We start from the raw sequence: 19,328 nt of genomic DNA, 5'->3' as shown, positions 1-19,328 counted from the left end.
GTCTTGTCAGTTTCAGATTACTTGTTAATAAGAAGCAGATGTTCAGTGTAGTAGAAAAGTACACTGTGAGGTATGGGTTTTCATCAAAAACAATGACAAACGAGGCTCTATTTGAATTTTCAGTAAAGCATTTTCAAGTGTATTCCATTCTCTGTAAAACAGTGAGTGGATTGTTTTTATTATATTAAATAGCTTTAGGAAAGATTATCTTCTGTAGGTAGCAGTAACTTTAGCAATTTGTTGTCATCCTTCATTTTGATCATCAGTTATTGGAATTTTTCTTATCAATCAGATGAGCCAGAAATAAATGAGTACACCAGTTCTAATGTCCTATTTAAGACATAAATAGGACATAAATAGGGGGGGGGGGTTCTTTTCTGAACTGACATGCTAATGTGTTTGCCCATAGGATACAACTATTAGTAAATCTGTAACTAGGTCTAAGTCAGAATTTCATACATTTCATGTCTAGTTTGTGGCGATTAGAGCTGTGAACTGACGAAGGGAAAAAACCTTATTTTGAGTTTTGTTTTTTTGTGCTGACTTTTGGAATCAGTAAGAATCTGTTATACTTGAGTGCTTTTAAGCACAACATGACTTCTCCTAAGCCAAGAGAGATATGTTCTGCTTTCTGGAAAGTGCCCAAGCAGCAAGACTTCTTGCTCCTTCCAAGTGTCTGTGATGTGTAGAACAGTTTTGCTCATCTCATTGTGTTGACCAGATACATGGTTGGTGCTTAGTGATCAGCCAAGTGCATTTGTTCGTTACAAATTCTTGAAAGAAAAAAAATCAGATTGTTTGTTCCTTTTAAATGACACAATAATATCACATTTTTAGAGTCAGTGTTGACTATGGGTAAGTGCAAAGATCAAAATACAAAATTAATACAAAGATGTTGAACTCACTGTGAAATTCTTAACATAATCGAATCATTGCCTATATATGTAAGCCACCCTTAGCCCTCTTATGGGGTTGAGAAAGGTGGAGTATACATATGATAAATAAATAAAATAAACTATTTTCTTTGAACAGTGCATATTAAAATGCAACAATTTTGCAATTATTGTAGAAGTAAAGGCTAGTTGTAGCAAGTCATCTGGGATTTTAAGAACATCTTATTTCATTTAACAGGGGAACACGAGTTGCTAGGCCCAGTAGTTATAGGATAATGCATTGGGAAATTATAGATACACATAAATAAATATTACACAGTTTCCATGTTTTGTTCCTGATGAGAGAGAATAGCTATATGCTGATTACTGAAAGTGAAGATAAGAAAAATGTGCTATTTATTGTCAGCATTTGTATTTATTCAGAAATAAATTAAATTGCGAACACATGGATGTGGTGGTCCTCATTGATAGAATTATTATTTGTGGAAGGAAGCACAGAACAGAAAATTAGTTTAAACTGTTTACGGTCATGGTCCATTAAAGCATAACAATGGAGAATATTTGGCTTTCCTTGCCACCATTTTGGATATTACCCTCCTTATATTTTGGATTTAAACTTCCAACCCCCCCCCCCCCCCCCAATAGCATGGGCAGTGATAAAGGTTATGGGAATTGTAGTCCAAAATATCTGGAGAGGCAATGTTTTCGTCCCTAATTTAATGCATCCTAGTTGTTTAAAATCTCTAATGCATAAGTCAGAAAAGGTAAAGGTATGTGATTCCTGTATAATGTCACCAGTAAACAAGGTGAAATAATAAAGTTGAACACCCAAAAATTAGACTACTGCTAAATGAAAAAAGGCCGTAGTAGTAGTGATCTTACATTTTTGAATGAGTTCCCAACTCAGCATGGCAAAGAACTTTCTGTTTTTATGAGACTTTCCGATTTGTTGCTGTCTTGATTTCAGCACTTCCAACCTAACTAGAAGAAATAGAAGGCTTCTTTTTCAAAGATATTGACATACTGGAGCAGCAATAAAACAGAAATAAATTCAGTGGGAAGGAAGGGATCTCACCTTTTTGCCATTTTTACTATTTCAGCAGGATTTCTAGTACCTCTAAAGGTCCTCCTTGCGGTTTACTTCATTGCTCAGCTTTGTCATCCTTGTTAATTGCTGTCATGTGGATGTCTTCCTATGGCAACCCTATGAATGAGAAACTTCCAAGTCACCCTGTTAACAGTAACCCTTCATGGGTCTTGCACTCTACTACCACTCACTCATCCTATCTATCTATCTATCTATCTATCTATCTATCTATCTATCTATTGCATGGTCATAAAATGCTGAACTTCCATTGCTGATACCGTTCACTGTGACTTTATTTTGTAGTAACCCCTTTACAGCAAACAGAATTCACACCAATCAAACAGAAATAAAGGATATGGAATAAAGTAGGGGAACATTTCATAATCAGACAGTATAGATATGGAAAAGTGTAGACAGCAAGGACTAGTACTTTATGAAATGTCATTAAATAACAAAATAGTGCAGATTTTTCTTTTCAGAAAGAATGTATTGAATGATTTTAACCCCGGGTTGCTGTAAGTTTTTCAGGCTGTATGGCCATGTTTCAGAAGCATTCTCTCCTAACGTTTCTCCTGCATCCTCAGAGGTTGTGAGGTCTGTTGGAAACTAGGAAAATGGGGTTTATAATTTCAATTCTGTTTATCATCTTCAATAGTAATAAATTATCCCATAGGAAACTAGGGCGTAATTATGCAAGTAGACCCATTCCATCAGTGGGATTTTCATAAGTACTGCCACACAGCAGTTCATTAAAGAAGTTTTAATAATTAGTGTAAATTGGATTATATTTCCACAATTTTTTTATGTAGCAAGCAGCTCAGAATGTTTTATGTCCCTGGATGATGATTCATAATAAGTTTGGCATACTTATGTAAAACAAATTCAATTGCAGAACTGTGTTCAGGTTTACTATAGTTGACAATACCTGTTACAAATTGATTACTGAATGTAGCCCTATGGAGGTAGGGATGACCAGGATGTTTGGATCTCATTATCATCTGACATAAATGTGAGGCATATTAAAAACTACTTTGTAGTGCCACATTGCCAGAAAAGATAAGCAGTGCTGGATAGGCTCTTAGGCAAAAGTTGCCTTTGCTGATTTTTTTTTTCATTAAGAAATCTTTGGACCTGAAAACTTCTTACATTTAATTTTGTGTATTTTCCTATAAAGAAATTGATAGTGTGTTTATGAAGTGGTCACAGATTGAATGATTTCTCAGATTTTGCTGAGGAATTGTGTACTTGGTCACGAATGTTAACGATGTCACAGTTTTGAGGAAATCGGTGTGTGGGCTAGTCATGTAGAAATAGTAATCCAACTATTTCAGATAGTGCTGAATGAAAATGCTTTCCCAGCCAAATTTGTTGATTGGGGGGGGGGGGGCACATTGATCATTTTAAGGGGAAATTTTGGGAAGCATTCGCTGAAGGTGGTTTACTGTTGAGTAATAGTGGCCACCATTTATTCCTCAGAATAGTAAGACATATTTTAAGGGTACACTTTTTTCCTGGACATTTTGGTGAGGCAGTGGCAGGTTTCATGGATAACTGACATTTTGTCCTCCTTTGTTACACTGCATCATAGACATTCAAGGAGGAACATAGTAGCTGCTCATAGGAGCTACATCATACTTCTTTAAGGAAAGGCCATACCACTTTCTGGTTTTGCTAACTGGAAAATTTCTCTCTAAGTCAGAAGCTCACCCCTCCTCTCATTAATTTAGGCATTGATTCTTGGCATACAGAGAACCGAAGACCTGAACTTATATTTTCAATATTACATACAGTCCTCTAAAAAATGTGTTAGGTTTTGGGATAAATGAAAATAGATATACAGGTTGAGAATTTCATATCCAGAACTTTGAAATCCAAAATATTCCAAAATCCAGGTTTGGTTTCATTATTTGCCACAGAGTATCATGATTGGTATGTTCATGATTTGGGACATAGAAAGGCAGATAGTATTACCATTAACATTGGACGAGCTGAGCTAAATTCTCTGCAACTGCAGTTTTATGGATTGATTTGTTGGACCAGATTGGATTTGTATATTGATTTTAAATACAAGAGCCATAGCAATTTATAATAAAATTAATAAAACAAATAAGGCCATGGAATATAGAATATATTTTAGAATAAATCAATATAATGGGAAAAGGGAGAATACACATGGCCGAAAACCCTTCTGAAAAGGTTGCATTAAAAACCAACCTGGGAACAAAGGTTTAAATTTAGAAAACAAAAGTATGAACTCCTACAATCTCTCCTAAACCTATAATTGATTAAATTTGATTTTAAAACTTACTTATCATGCAGAGAAAAATGTTTTATCAAATGTCAGAGCATGGTCTTACAAGAGTCTCCCACAGCAAAATCTTGCCTCTAGGTTTTTCACAGCCCATACACTGCCATGATCAACCTTCTCACTACTAGTAGGAAAGACTGCAAAATGTTCCTGAGAATCAGTATAGCGTGTGTGTATGGAGTATGTGTGTGTAAAAGAGACTTTGAAAGCCCATTTTGAGTGAGAGCACTTCTGCCAAGCCTAGGGTAAGAATGTCTTGTTTTTAAGAACTGGGGCAGGATAAATGGATAGGAAGATGGCCTACAGACTGAAAATAATGTATCCATAAAAGGATGCATGGAGTATGTTGGAAGCCTGGGTAGGAGGCTAAGAAAGGGAGGAAGCCTGAATCTGACAATAGGGATTAGGTGGTCTGTTTGCCTGCCAATAATCTGGAAAATTGAAGAAGTTTGAGGACTCTGGGGCAGGAACTTATTGGGAGGGTCTAAATTGCAAATTAGTTTTAAGTAAATTGTCAAGACTGCACACTTTTGAAATTCATTTACAGGAGGTTCCAGAAGGCTTGGTGGAACAGTTTCAAATATGAACCTGAGATTGCAGGCTGTCGTCTTGATTATTGCTCACATTTTGAAACAACCATGTGATACTTCATCTTGATATGGTCTCAAGTTTCATACTGGGCAAAGCGGGAAATTCTCATGCTATTATTTTGTCTTAGGACTGGACTGTATTAAATCAAATGATGCTGTGAAGGCAACAATACGTTGGTTAAAGTGATGTCTTAATATTCTTCAGCTTTACTAGTACACCAGAAGGCTAGGATGGAGCGACTTCAGCGAGAACTTGAGATTCAAAAGAAAAAGCTGGATAAACTAAAAACAGAAGTCAATGAAATGGAGAATAATCTTACACGAAGGCGGCTGAAAAGATCAAATTCTGCTTCCCAAATTCCTTCCGTAAGTCAGAATTTCTGGAAGGCCATAAATTTAACCTTGATCTTCAATTCAGAAATGACCTGTAAAGTTCAATATGCTTTTCTTACCAAATACCTTTCACAAATGGAGAGTAAAGTGAGGTCCAAACATTCAGTTGAGTTATAGTTTCTGTAAAATGTTCTGAATGTAACAGACAAGTCTCACCTTTGATCTTGTCACATCCCTTTTTTGTTTGACTGTTTCTATTGCATATGCCTAGGATTTCTTCATTATATAAAGGCAATATAGCATTTCATCTCCAAAACTTTTTACTTTTCTGGAACGGTCAACTAGGAGATTTTCATTTTCAGCTGATAATTTTGTGATAAGTTTAGCAATTTGTGTGAGTTTGATTGACTTGCTAGAACGTCACGATAATAATTATCTTGACATTGATAGGATCATGTAGTCTTTAAAACATAATTAAGTTGTCCTGCCTATATATAGAATGAATAATCTAATAATATTTTCCATGTTTTTCAGCTTGAAGAAATGCAACAGTTACGAAGTTGTAACAGGCAGCTTCAGATAGACATAGATTGCCTAACCAAAGAGATTGATCTTTTTCAAGCAAGAGGTACTGTAGCATCGCGTTGAATAATTTCCCTCCATTCAACTTCAAGAATTTTAATATTATATGTTATGAATATATGTGATAATTAATTTGTTCACATCTTATTAGCAGTAGATAACAAAAAGTGCCCAACCAATTTCCTCCCCTGTTTGGAAGTGGGGAGCAAACTAGATTGATTTATTGTTTGTAAGTTACCAAGTGTGTCTATTTGCATATAAAGAGGAAAGTAAATTAAGTACTTTACGAATAAAAATGTGTTTTAGATAACAGCATCACAATCAGGAGTGACCAACAGAACAGCATCCAAGGCAGGAATGTGCACATGACTAGTTTAACAAAGTAGGACTGTTCAGTTTCTTGGCTGCTCATTCCCTGACATTAGGTGGCCTAAAGACAATCAAAAGATGCCCTGAATTGAGAGAAATTCCCTTTGGATCCTCCATCCTTATACTTTGCAGAAGATTGAAGGCTCTTTGCCCAACACCTTTCAATATGTGTGTAGTTAGATTCTCAAAATAAACAGTCATATATAAACTAATATTTATTTCTTTTTAATATCATATTAACTTGAGTTTAACCCCTTTTTTTGGGCTAAATTTCATTGCTAAAAATCGAGGTGCACATTAGATTCAGTGGTGCATTAGAATTGCACACTTAAAACCATCTGTTGAGCAAATTCACAACTAGGGACAGAGAAAGGAGAGGCAGCTGGTGAAAAGGCTGGTGGTGGTGAGGCGTTTTTCCACCAGCTTTTTTGCGGCCACCACTGCCTTGCAATACATTAAATGGCAAATCTTTTCTTCTTCTTCTGTTTGTAATGCACACCTTCAAAACTGAGGTGCACATTGCATTTGATGGTGCATTATACTCGAGTTAAAGAGGTATGTTCAATATGTTTAGGTACACTCTCCTTAGAAATACAGCTTAAAAACATGGAGGCACATTTCATGTATGTATTTTATGATGCTCTAGTGCAGTGGTTATCAACCTGTGGGTCCCCAGGGGTTTTGCTTTACAGCGCTCTGAAATCCCAGCCAGTTTACCAGCCGTTAGGATTTCTGGGAGTTGAAGGCCAAAACACCTGGGGACCCACAGGTTGAAAACCACTGCTCTAGTGCATGCAAAACATTTCAACTTATTTCTGTTATAAAAACTAAAGCTGTAGAGCTGTGCTTAAAAGTATGCTGGATATAAAGCAAATTGAATTAATCTGTTTTCCACTTTCTTTCTGTTTACTTGTTCACACGTGCTATGTAAAGGATTTTGGAGACAGCTGTTGTTTATCTTGTCTGTTACATAAATATACATATGGCCACAATAGGGTCAGTTAGAGTAGTATCCAATTCTTTCTCAAATGAAGCTTCACTGCATTGTTTATTACTGACACTATTCCGCAACTTTACACTAAAAACCTGTGCTTCTTCAGGCTTCCTCTGCCATCCTCCCAATACCGATCTTTCTAAAAAGCTTTCTCCTAGACAGAGTACAAGGGGAAAGGGGGAGCCGTGGAGATATTTAAAAAATAGTAAAAAGAGGCGTCTTTGTTAGAGACTTTATTAACTGAAGAATGCTTGTCATATACTTCCTATTTAATAACTTTGCAGTAAATAGGAAGTTTTTATTCTCCAGAGTTATATCTAGTTCTAGAATCAATATAGAAAAAAATGTAAACATTTTACAAAATTACATACTTACAGTTTTTTCTCTGTTTCAAAAAGAAATTGTGGTGGGAAAGTTCCAGCAAATCTTACTGCTGTTTGCAATTTAGGAGGGGGGAGGTTTCTTATTTTATTTTTGTCGCAGCCAATGTAATGTTTGATATGAAAAATGTTCCATGCCATCAACCCAAAGACATCAAATAATGGAAGTTCCATTTCTATTTAATAGTCTTTTGTTTGTGGTAACATTGGTATTTGTTATGGCCAGGAAGTATTTTGCATTTAATGAATTTTCATGTAATTTGATTTGATTTAATTGGTTTATACTCTACTTTGTGTTTTTTCACTCTGGTTATTTGAACAGAGCACACATAATTCTATACAGTCAAAGACTTGTTTATACGGGAAATTTTTAGATCCTACCATACATGAGTGTTTTCATTGGGGTTTGAAAATCTCCTACAATTCAAGCCGTGTAAGTGTTTATATGTTAGTGCAAGAGTGTTAAATGTTAACAAAACAAGATTAGGCACTTTTTGTAGGCCTACCATTTGTTGGCCTACCATCAGAGCCTCTTTGTCCATCCCAAGAGATTCAACGCCTGCTCTCTTGTTAAGAGATTCTGCAGTACTGTAAGAGAGTCCACAGTTGAGAACCTGAACTAAGTTTTAATATGAAGTTGCTACAACCTCCGTTCCTTAAGGTTTTTTTATTATTATTATCTTCAGCTCTCTCTTCCTTCCATATATTTTCAGGTAGACAATATTATACATGGTATGGAGGTGAACCCATAAATGGATGTATAAAATTGCTAGATCTCATTTGGTATCTTTGAGTAATTTCTGGTAATTGTTCCTCCATTAACATCTAGATGTACACATCATCTAGAACTTCAGTTTTAACTACCTTTTTGTATTAACTTTTTCTTTCATTGAGCTGTACGTTTCCTTTTTTTTTCCAGGACCACATTTTAATCCCAGTGCCATTCATAATTTTTATGATAATATTGGATTTGTAGGTCCTGTGGCACCAAAGCCCAAAGGTAAAATGACTAAAGTTTTCTACCAAAGTTAATTTACATGTCATATAAAAACTGGTATTTTGTTGCATTTACTTTAATATATTTAGTTTGTCATAAAATTGCTGAGGATCTGTAGCATACAGGTAACCAGGTGATAGTTTCTGTTTATTATGAGCATTTGTTTTCCCTGTCACCTCTGAGAAGGAGTTGTTTTCTTTATTCATGGTAAGTCACTAAATTTCAAGTACAGAGATCAAGGGTTTATCTAAACTAACTATAGAAGAGGACAGTGTGATTTTTGTCATTGAATTACTTCATTTTAGAATATGCAGCGATGGCAAGAATTAATTTAAGACATGCCAGATTTCATTGCATAATAATCACATTTTATCCCTTTTTAAATTAAAAAAAGGGAGTGCAACTATTACATGAAGAAAAAAAATGATTCTCCTGTTTCTTTTCTTAAAAAAAGAACTAACTGTGTTACCTCCAAACAGGAGGAGGAGGAGGGACGATCCAGTCTAAGAACAAACAGCCTTGTCTTGAACAGAGGAGGAAAGAAGATTCCCTTTCCCTTCTTTTTCTCTCTGAAGGCAAGACAGTTTAAAAAAATCTGAAACTGAGCTCTTTGGAGAAAGGAGAGAAGAACGGAGCTCCAGAGAACTCCATTTCATAGTTTTTAAACTGCCTTGCCTTGAGAGAAGGCAGGAAAGAGGAATCAGCCCCAAATGGTTCTGCGACAATTGTGCAAGGAACACAAAAATACCAATTTAGGGGTGCAACTTCTATGCAGTGGTGACTATTATGCGATGAAATACAATAGTAATGCTTCATGCTGAAGTAGAAACAAGTGCATAGAATTGTTCCTACTGCTTATATTTAATGAGTGTTCTTTTTCACCCCAGCAGATCAAAGATCCAGCGTCAAAACACCAAAGACTGTGCCCGATACGGAGGAAGATGAGGGTGCGCAGTGGAATTGTACCGCTTGTACTTTTTTAAATCACCCAGCCTTAAACCGTTGTGAACAGTGTGAAATGCCCCGGCATTTCTGAGCCTGGGAGGCTCACTTATCTTCTGTAAATCCAACCTTTGACTATTGAGTCATTTCCTTGGGATAAATAATCATTTTATGCATAGAATTTTGTAAAATTGACCATGTGACAAGGTTTATTACTAATATTAAATTTCATGCTACAGAGATAATACCTCAGTGTTGTGCTGCAGGCAGCTGAAATTCATTCGCTGGAAGCCTGAAAGACTTGGTGGCCAGCTGCCTGATGAATCATGTACAGTATTACCAGAAGCCTAGTAAGAATAACTCGTGCCATGTTCATGCTCGGGTAGCCCCCAACCGCCTTTCTCCACAGAAGTCGCTACTGAATTTTGACAGAGGAAGGAATTAGATTGATAGCTTTTGTTGTGTTTTGGAAAGCTTTCAGTGAAACACTACATTCATCAAGGAAATGGAAAGGAACAAGTTGAAAGTGTTTTGCCTTTGTTTGTTGCCATCCAGGTCCTGTGGATTTGTAGGAGAACTTCACACATTAGTGGTACTCTTTGCCTTGTCTTCCCAAGAAACAGCTCTGCTGACACAAATCAGTACATTTGTTTGATGATGAGGGGGGGAGGGGGGAAGAAAACTGCATGCTTTGTCTGTACAATACTCACAGTGAAATACCCTGAAAGCTTTTCCTACTGTACATAGCTCTAGAGCCTGCTTTAAGTGACTTACTTTTCTTCACCTTTTATTATTTCTTGTACTTCTTAATGTATAGTGTAATAGTCTTCGTTAACTTTCTTTTTCCTTTTAAGTGATTATGTCTGATCATGACCCCTTTTTTTAAAAAAAGCTGTAGTTCTAAGAGAAGCAGTGCCTTAAAATAAGAGCATTAATGATGAAACAGTGCACAAAATAGCTGTTCCACTGCCTTTTCTGTTTATTGCTCTTGTGATTGCTGATCATCTGTGGAGACCTGCAGATGCAGCATAGTAAAAATGCAGGAAAAGTTGGCATTTATACATATAATTCACTCTGTGCACTGATTTTTACGGTGGGTGACACAATGTGATATTTGGTCTGGAACATGGAAACTAGATAAATTCAACCCACCAACAGATCTGCACCTGGATATACTTGCTTCATTTGCACAGCTCTTCAGAAGCAAATGACTTGGGAAGTACAGACAGTACAAAGAATAGCAGCAGCAGTAGCATAAAACAACAGTGCTATAAATAACTTGGCAGCCAGATTCTAAACCTGATTTGGTGGAGAATAGCAATAATTAAGGCAGACTGAAAAGGTTGGGAAAGAGAAACCAAACAAACTTGAACACTGAATCAATGCCAAACATCTCTTTATTTCCTAGGGCTCTTGTGTTTTAAAGGAAAACGTTTAAGTGACCAGAAATACCTATCGCTGAAACTAAGAACATAGTTTTATTTTTTTATATGCTCTCTTGCATACTTATACAAATAACGAGGTATCTGTTGAGATGAGTCAGGAGGATGTGGTTAGCGGCCCAATCCTGTACTTACCAACTCAGAAGTAAAATCCATTGCTTAGTCCTATATAAGCAAATTAGAGGGTTACAACCTAAATGTAGCAAGAGACAAAGTAGGCTGTCACCCACTGTAAATATTTGCCAGTGTGGATATTTTTTTAACAAGAATTTTACAAGTGATCTATGAATACTCAAAGCCTTCGTTTTAAAGGTTTTGCATTTCTATTTTTAAAAAATACATGGTAATTAAAATAATCCCAAGTAATTAGTCATTAGACTCAAAGTACTTGCATTGAATGCATTGTGTTTATTAAAAAAAAGAAGAAGCGTTTTTTTTAGCTTCATCTGCAGTTCTCTGTGAAGATTGACAAATCAATTTTTACCTGTTTTATTAATAAAACCTAATTTGGATATCTTGAGTTGATGGTTTTGTGATTTTAGCTGGGTAAACTGTCTTTGTAACAGATAAGTTATTTATAAAAATTAAAAAAAATATTGTAACATTTGGTTCTGTGTGTTTTTAACTTTCTATCCAGCTATCTGTTCAGCCAAGTTGTAATTGAATAATGTTAAATTAGTCAATCATGTTAGTTAAGCAAACTGGCGTCAGTATATTGAAGTCTGAGGTAAACTTTCAATATTCTTCTGAGTGGAGGCCTGCATAGCCAACTATGTTTTCTGCCCCCTTTCCCAGTAATCCACTAATATAATAAGTTTTCCTATAGATTTTAGTTAAAATTGACATTTAACATTAAAATGTAGAATAGTACCAATATATTGTTTCAGATCACTACTTTCATAGGGCTTGTGCTTTCTAGAGGAGTTGTTCAATTCTGAACACAATACTGTATTTCACCAAATGCAGGCTGCCATTAAATCTAAGATAAAGCCTCTTTTTGAAGCTTCGGTTTTTTGGTGGGAAATTCTTAGAATTTATTTTAATTTTCTCTACATGCACAGCACTAGGTTTAGTTTCAGTAAGACTTTGTTGTGCAGTCTTTCCTGTGGTGTGAGAGAGGAGTATGAAGAAACCTGGAAGTCAACTTGTCTGCATGAGTCTTTTTTACTGGTTCTATGGATCCGCTGGGAAAGCTGGGAAAGCGAGGTGCAGCACCTAGCTTGGCCAGACTGGTAAATAAGACAAAAAGATTGGGGCTGGAAGCCTTCCTCTCCCTTCTCCTCCTCAACTCTCAGAATATTACAAAATCAGTAAATCAAATGCATCTTTGAATTTAAGACACACCCCATTTGTGGAGTCAAAACATGAGAAAGGAGCACCTTAGATTCAGTGAAATATGGTAATTTCATGCTTGCCTTGATTTACCAGTTCTTATAAGAATCAGCACTATGTAGGTGGATAATTAAGAAGGATCCAAATGTTATGTTACAGAGCAAGTAAGGATTGTAATAGGTCAAGATCAGTGCTAAGGAATCACACAGGTCTATTATTTATTTATTTGTTCATTTATTTATTGTATTTGTATACTGCCCTTCTCAGCCCTCAGGCGACTCAGGGCGGTTTACAGAGGCAACAATTCAATGCCCAACAACATTATAAAACATTTAAAACTATTAACACATAATGTAAAACCATAACCAGAGCAATACAAACATAAATCATTTGTGTCTCCTAATTAAAAACATTGCCTACCATTTATGCACTGGAGCTAACATCCCTACTTTTACTTAGGTTCCTTTTCATCTAAATAGAAGTTTACCCTCTGCTGCCACAATTTCTGAAACAATATGTTTCTGAATCACAAATCTAGTATTTGGAATTCTGAATCACAAATCTAGTATTCCTCCTTCTTGGATGAACTGATTCTTTATGTAGAGTTCTCATTCCTTACTTCAATTCATTATAGATAATTTTGGCAAACATTTTGACCTTCGGGATTTTTTCCGTCACCAGATTTTCATGATCTCTCAAATTCAAATGTAAGGATCATTTATAAAAGAAAGAGATGATTGCTGATTCAACACAATGTCCTACCATAGAACATTCCTCATAAATATTGACTTGGCCTTAATCTTGGAAAGTGAAGGAGGGTGTTCCATAATCTCCTTATGCAATGTGTTCTACTACAAACAGCTCAGGTCCACGCTATTTGGTTGATTATATCTCCATGTATACACCTGCCTGGCCCTGAGATTCTGAGGAGAGGCCTTCTCTCAGTTCTGTCACCATTGCAAACACAGTTGGGGCAGATGTGAGAGAGAGCTTTCTCGGTGATTGCCTCTTGACTGGAACTTACCACCCAGAGAAGTCCTCCCTGCTGCCCTTCCAGCGACAGGCTGAGACCTTTAAGATTGAGCCACAGAGTGCTGTGTTTTGTGTAATTTGTTAGTGTAATGGTTTTATTGCTTTTAACTATGTCTTTTTAATATTTCTATGTTTAATTCTATTTTAGTGTTTATATGCTTCAGATTTTAAATTGTACACTGTATTGTTTTTAGTGTTAGCTGCTTTGGGTTTTCTTTTAGAGAAAAAATGATGATAATGGTAATAATAATAATAATAATAATAATAATAATAATAATAATAGCAGCAGCAGCAGCAGTGGTAGAATGTTTCTCTTTTAAGGTATGTTTTTATAAATTGTTTGGGGTTTTTTGTCATTGTAAAACTATGCTGCACGTGTCCCATTTCTTTTTTAAAGCATCCATATCTTTCCCCTGCTATTTCAATATATCATCTCCAGACTATATTTTTTAATTATCTAATACAAAGCTTCTTAAACTTTCCACTCAGGATCCCTTTTGGCCTGAGAAATTTTTATGTGAACCTAGATATGGAGGTATAGAAAATTAAGTATAGAAATTGAACATTCACTGATAATAAATTAGCATTTGCAAGGTTTGCTAAACAGACTGAATTTCTTTTTTACAAACGGCTTAAGCATATGTATTGTCGAAGGCTTTCATGGCCAGAATCACTGGGTTGTTGTAAGTTTTTTGGACTGTATGGCCATGAAACTTCAGGAGAAAATGCTTCTGGAACATGGCCATACAACCCAAAAAACTTACAACAACCCAGCTGAAGCATATCCTGTAGAGTCCACTGTAAACATTGCACAGTGGATTCATGTGAATGTCTAAAAGAGCCATTAGGTGATGTTCTGAATTTTTGGGGGGTCCCCAACATTGAGCTAAGGGGACCTCATTTGGGGTCAAGACCCACAGTTTAAGAAGCCCTGATCTAGTATAGTATCCAAACTATTAAATTAGTAACAACATCTTCACACAAAAAACCCCCTCTCTTTGTTATAGTTCTTGTGAAAAGTTCTGCCTTATTTATTCTTCATTTCAGGACTTTAATGACTTTTTTATTCTTCCAGTGGTTCCCAACCTGTGGTCCATGGACCACCAGTCGTCCTCAAGAACTAAAATATGGTGCATGGCCTCACTGTTGCTATACCGTTGCAATGAGAGTGACTGGTCTTGCTAAACCCTCTAATAGTGCCGAGGCTTATTAAATATGGTTTTCTGTGGGCGAGCAGATGTGACTACTGGATGGCATATGTTCTGTATCAGAAACTAAAGCTGGTGTGGTCTATCCAATGCAATTTTCTGAATCAGAACCCCAAAAAAACAAACAATCTAAAGTTGAACAAAAACCGCTTCGTAACCTTTTTGGTACCACTAGTCAAAGTTGTCCCTGGTCAATGGTCCCTGGTCAAAAAATGGTTGGGAACCACTGTGTAGACGATAATTTTATATTTATTTAAATCATTTCTCTTTTTCAATACATTCCATAACCTCTGTAGTATCAGAGGCCACTTGAACCAGTGTTGTCACAGCTATAGATTTAGAAGTATACCCAAAAATTAAAACAATAAGTAGCAAAATGCTAATATGAATTGCTGTATTAAAAGGACACAATCTGAGTATATATCACAGTTGCTGTGGGTTATTTGCTCCTTCCAAGCAGCTATAAGTAAGTAAACTTTATTAAGGTTGATGACCAGATCAAGCAGCTATATTTTGGTATTAAAATCTAGTATTTTATTGTAGTATCACCTGTACTTGGGAAGGAAATGTTTGAAATCTCAAATTGGTCTATAATGGGTTTTTAAAATGGAAGACTAGAATGTGTGCTCTAGAAATTAACAAGGATTTCATTAGTAACTGGGAAGAGGAGAAGAATTTAGGTTTTTTTTTCTTCCAAATTGATTGCAGGAAGTTTGTGTGTGTCCTGTTGACTTATGGTTATCTCTTGAATTTCATAGGTTTTCCAGACACAAGGAATACTCAGAGGTGTTTTTGCCAGTTTCTTCCTCTGAAGTATAGCCTACGGCACCTGAGCTTACCACCTCTTAAATAAGCTATAAGCCTTAACATGTCTTGTAAACAGTAGAAACAGCACACTTTACAGCTAAACTCAGTGCAAACAGCAGTCATGTTGAACAGATTTCAATACCAAATTACAAAGCACTCTAAACATAACAGATGGACAAGCCTTTGGCCCATAGATGATCTTCTACCCTGGCCTTGCTTTTTCCTGTGATTGAGTTGTTTTTACATTTACCTAGGCAAAAGTACTATATTATGGGCATGTCTCCATAATTACTTGCCTGTGTAAAATAAGATTTTATATATATACTGTAAGCCTTCAGGGCAGTGGTTTTCCTTGTGTGATGTTAGCCCACACCTGTCAAAACTGGTTAGGTCCTACTTGTTATTACTGCTAGCACAGAGCTGATTTCCCATCATTTTCTAGTACTGACTACAGAAGCTCCACAAAGCAACATACTGTGTACCACATCTGTGCCCCCTATGCCAGTGGTTCTCAAATTGGTCTTCCAGATATTTTGGACCCCATCAGCAAAATGTCCCAGGCAATACAGCTAATTACTGGGACTTTTTAGAGCTGAAATCCAAATACCTGTTGAACAAAGACCTTGAGAATCAGTAACCTGCTTGGATTCTGTTGTCACTAATTCTGAAACAAAAGCATTGATGACACTGTTAATGCATCTGGCACACAATAATATTTCTTTGAATAAAACCTGCATTTATGCTGACTGTTAATGCTAAAGATCTGGAATTTGTGAAGACAAATTTGGTTTAGGTCTTTCATAACCATATTTATTATACTTTGAAAGTCTGGAATCTTCCTTGACTGTATAGAGCACTGTAGACACTTCCAAGCATCTTTGTATTATGTAGAATCTGAGATGCCACTTTGAAGAGTTGGGTGATCCCATATTTGAACCAGTCATTGGTGATGTGCAAACAGAAGGGGCCTAGAGATAGAATTGCAAAATTTTGGTGAGGATTGCAAAAACCAAGCCACCACTCACTATGGTCATTCATATTGATGCCAAGTGTTTCAGACTAAACTAAGGAAGAACCTGAAGTTTTGTGGTTCTGGGTAGGCGGCTGAGTGAGTCTTCAGAAGAAGATATACTCCACCCCAGATTAAGAAGAAATACAGTGTCCCAGCTCATAGAAACTAGAGAAATGGGGCATTGTAGGGAAATCGCTGTGCCCACCCAGAAAAACTGATCTGGATCCCGGAGGCAGACATAAAATTGGATCATAATTATCAGCTCTGCAGAAGAATAAGCTTTCAGGCAGAACTGTCCTGAGATTAAGAGAGCCCTTCTGCTCCATTAACAGATCCACTTGTGTTAATGATTTTATTCATATCTGGATAAAATGAAACAAGGTAGGTGAACCAAAGTTGTACATCTGCAACAACATCTGAAAAGTATTTTACATAGTACTTGATGAATGATGCTTTGCCATCAAGACTCCAAAGACCAGGAGTGGACTGATGTGACCTGTGAGTACCCAATGACATTTTTTTGGAGAGAAAACGCAGGATATAAATAAACATGATTTTGTGACCAGGCTTTGGGAGGTGAGGGTTTTTTAATTAAAAAAATGCTTCAAAGTGCATTACAAAGATATAGAGGACATTTTCAATGTTTTTAGTGCCCAAAATGCCCTGCAGAGATGTGGGCATTTCCACATTTTGGACCCACCATGGGGCAATATAGGTTGGCCTCTTTTTTTCTTTTTTCTTTTTTACAAAAAAGGTTACAGAACAGAAAAGGGCCTTCTTTCCTGTTGTTAGAATTGTCTGCCTGGGCCTAGGAAGATTCCAGAACATTGTGAAAGTGCTGTCTTGTTCATTAGAGGGAAATTGGGGTGTGGCAGCCCTTTCCTAGGGCAACCCTACCTTTCCACAGTTGCCTGAACAAAGGCCACACTACAAAATGTTCCCTGATCTTTTTTGTGTGCTCTAGCAGCCTTCCCACAAATCCTGGAAATGATGCTTTTTATCAGGCATTGTAGAGGATGCAGCATGGTGGCCAGATAGCATGGTTGATGTTGTTGGAATGTGCATTGGTGCCACAAAACCTCAAAATGCTAGGGCAAAACCCACAAATCGTGGCAAATAAAGAACCTCTTGTCTGATAAACTATTGGACAATTTTTCTCCCCAGGAGATATTTCTTATGTGTGCAGCTGTAATTTGTGATGGTATGTAGAGGAGAGACATAGCTGGAGAAGTCCCTCTTTTACCATGGCAACACAACTCTGTGAGAAAAGGCAAAGCAGTAGGATGGTGCTCGATTGGCTGCCTTCAGGTTCAGGAAGGTGATTAGTGGACATACGTTGCTAAAGCTCTATAGTTAAAGCAACATGCTGGCCTTCCTGTGGTAGGTAGCTACAGATCCAAGCATGAGAGGAAACTATGGGGTGACTTTGTTCCTTCACCTCCACTCTGTCCAGAAAGGTTTGGTAGCACCTGCTTTATTGTCCTTTTGGTACAAGAGCCACCCTTTATCCAGAATTTTCTAGATAAAAAAAATCAATACTGTTTCCTGATATATTGTATCTTGGTACTAAAATTTAATCTTTTAAAGTGTCTTGGCAATAAGATGAAAGGTTTTGCCTTCAAGACAATTTAAACTTACAGGGATCTCATTGCAGCATTTTCTTGTCAAGTTTTCATTGCCGTTGCCTTCTTGTAAGTCTAAGAGGGCGTGACTTGCCTAAGGTCATCAAGTGGACTTCCATTTGCAACACAGAAATTACTACTCCACACTGGCTGTTGTAGACAAATGCTTATCATGTACAAATTAATACAATGGCCTTTTAAGTCCCACAACACTCCAAGTTGGCAGCAGGTGGCGCAGGGCTGTGACAGGCCCATCATCATGAATGCAACTTTGTCTGTACAAGTCAAGTATCCCACATCCAAAACTTGGGACCAACAGCTTGGGACCAACAGTGCTTGGAATTTTTTAGGTTTTTGGAATATTTACATATACATAATGAGATAACTTGGGGATGGGACCCCAGTCTTAACAAAACATTCATTATTATGCACTTTGTGCACTTAGCTTGAATGTATAATGTTGTGCAGTACTTCTAATAATTTTCTTCATGAAACAAAGTCTGTGTACACTGAATTGTCAGATGTCACTATCAGCCACCCTTATGGACAATTTTTCAACATTTTTAGAATTTCATTTCAAGATAATGGATGCTCAGCCTGTCTATGGATATGTAGGGATCGGAAGGTCCTGCTGTAATGAGGCCTGGAGTCAGAGTCATATTGCCTGGAGGGAAAACCTTGTTTTTGCTCAACACTACTATTTCTCTTGAAGAAGCAGTCATACAATAGACCAGGATGAACACATTGAAACACAATGAGAAATGGCAGCAGTGTTCCTCCTCAGTTGCAAGGCAGATTAGAGAACAGGGATTCACCTTGTGCTGGACGGAGTTACACTTCCCCTACAATCTCAGGTTTGCATGTGGGGCTGTGACATCTCCGGCCCATCCTCTGTTGCCAACACCTTAAATCAACAAATAGTTTTCTAAGCTCTTCAGAGATACTCACAGGAACACCTCAGAAAGTGTGAGTCCAAAAGTGGCAGGCTAAAAACCAGAACCCCAACCCATGGCTGATACCATATGAGGGACTCCCTCCTGGGCACACAGAAGGCTGGGCAACTTGGAAGGCACTGAACAGACTGCGCTCTGGACCACGATACGCAGAGCCAACCTTAAGAAATACAGCCACATGCGAGTGCAGAGTGCGGAGAAGAACAAACCACAGACCACCTATTACAATGCAGTCTGAGCCCTGCCAAAATGCACAATGGAGGGCCTTCTTATGGCAACATCGGGGAACTTGCAAGTGGCCAGCTACTGGTCAAAGGACATTTAGTATAATGCAAAGTTTTTAAATTTTGTTTGTGTTTTAAAATACATTACAACTGTACCCTTCGCTTCTGATATGATAAATAAGTCAATTTTGGGCTTACTCCTGGATTTGAAGCTGAGCCTT

At 37.1% G+C, this 19,328-nt stretch overlaps 1 protein-coding gene across 4 annotated transcripts in view; it reads left to right on the top strand.

The window, feature by feature from the left end:
• TAB2 (TGF-beta activated kinase 1 (MAP3K7) binding protein 2) overlaps positions 1–11,524 on the top strand; it is a 54,921-nt gene extending 43,397 nt beyond the window's left edge. For 3 of the 4 annotated variants that reach the window (XM_060753537.2, XM_060753534.2, XM_060753535.2), the window contains exons 4-7: positions 5,084–5,244; positions 5,746–5,839; positions 8,456–8,536; positions 9,421–11,524. In XM_060753537.2, coding sequence (XP_060609520.2) covers positions 5,084–5,244; positions 5,746–5,839; positions 8,456–8,536; positions 9,421–9,569 — 485 coding nt within the window. In that variant the 3' untranslated portion in view covers positions 9,570–11,524. The remainder of the gene's footprint in view (positions 1–5,083; positions 5,245–5,745; positions 5,840–8,455; positions 8,537–9,420) is intronic. The other variant, XM_060753536.2, reaches the window with a different exon arrangement.
• Positions 11,525–19,328: the final 7,804 nt, after the last annotated feature.

The sequence above is a fragment of the Anolis sagrei genome, chromosome 1 (genome assembly GCF_037176765.1).
Source record: "Anolis sagrei isolate rAnoSag1 chromosome 1, rAnoSag1.mat, whole genome shotgun sequence".
NCBI lineage: Eukaryota > Metazoa > Chordata > Lepidosauria > Squamata > Dactyloidae > Anolis > Anolis sagrei.
The sequence above is the reverse complement of the archived record's forward strand: the minus strand, read 5'-3'. Positions and strand labels throughout refer to the sequence as shown.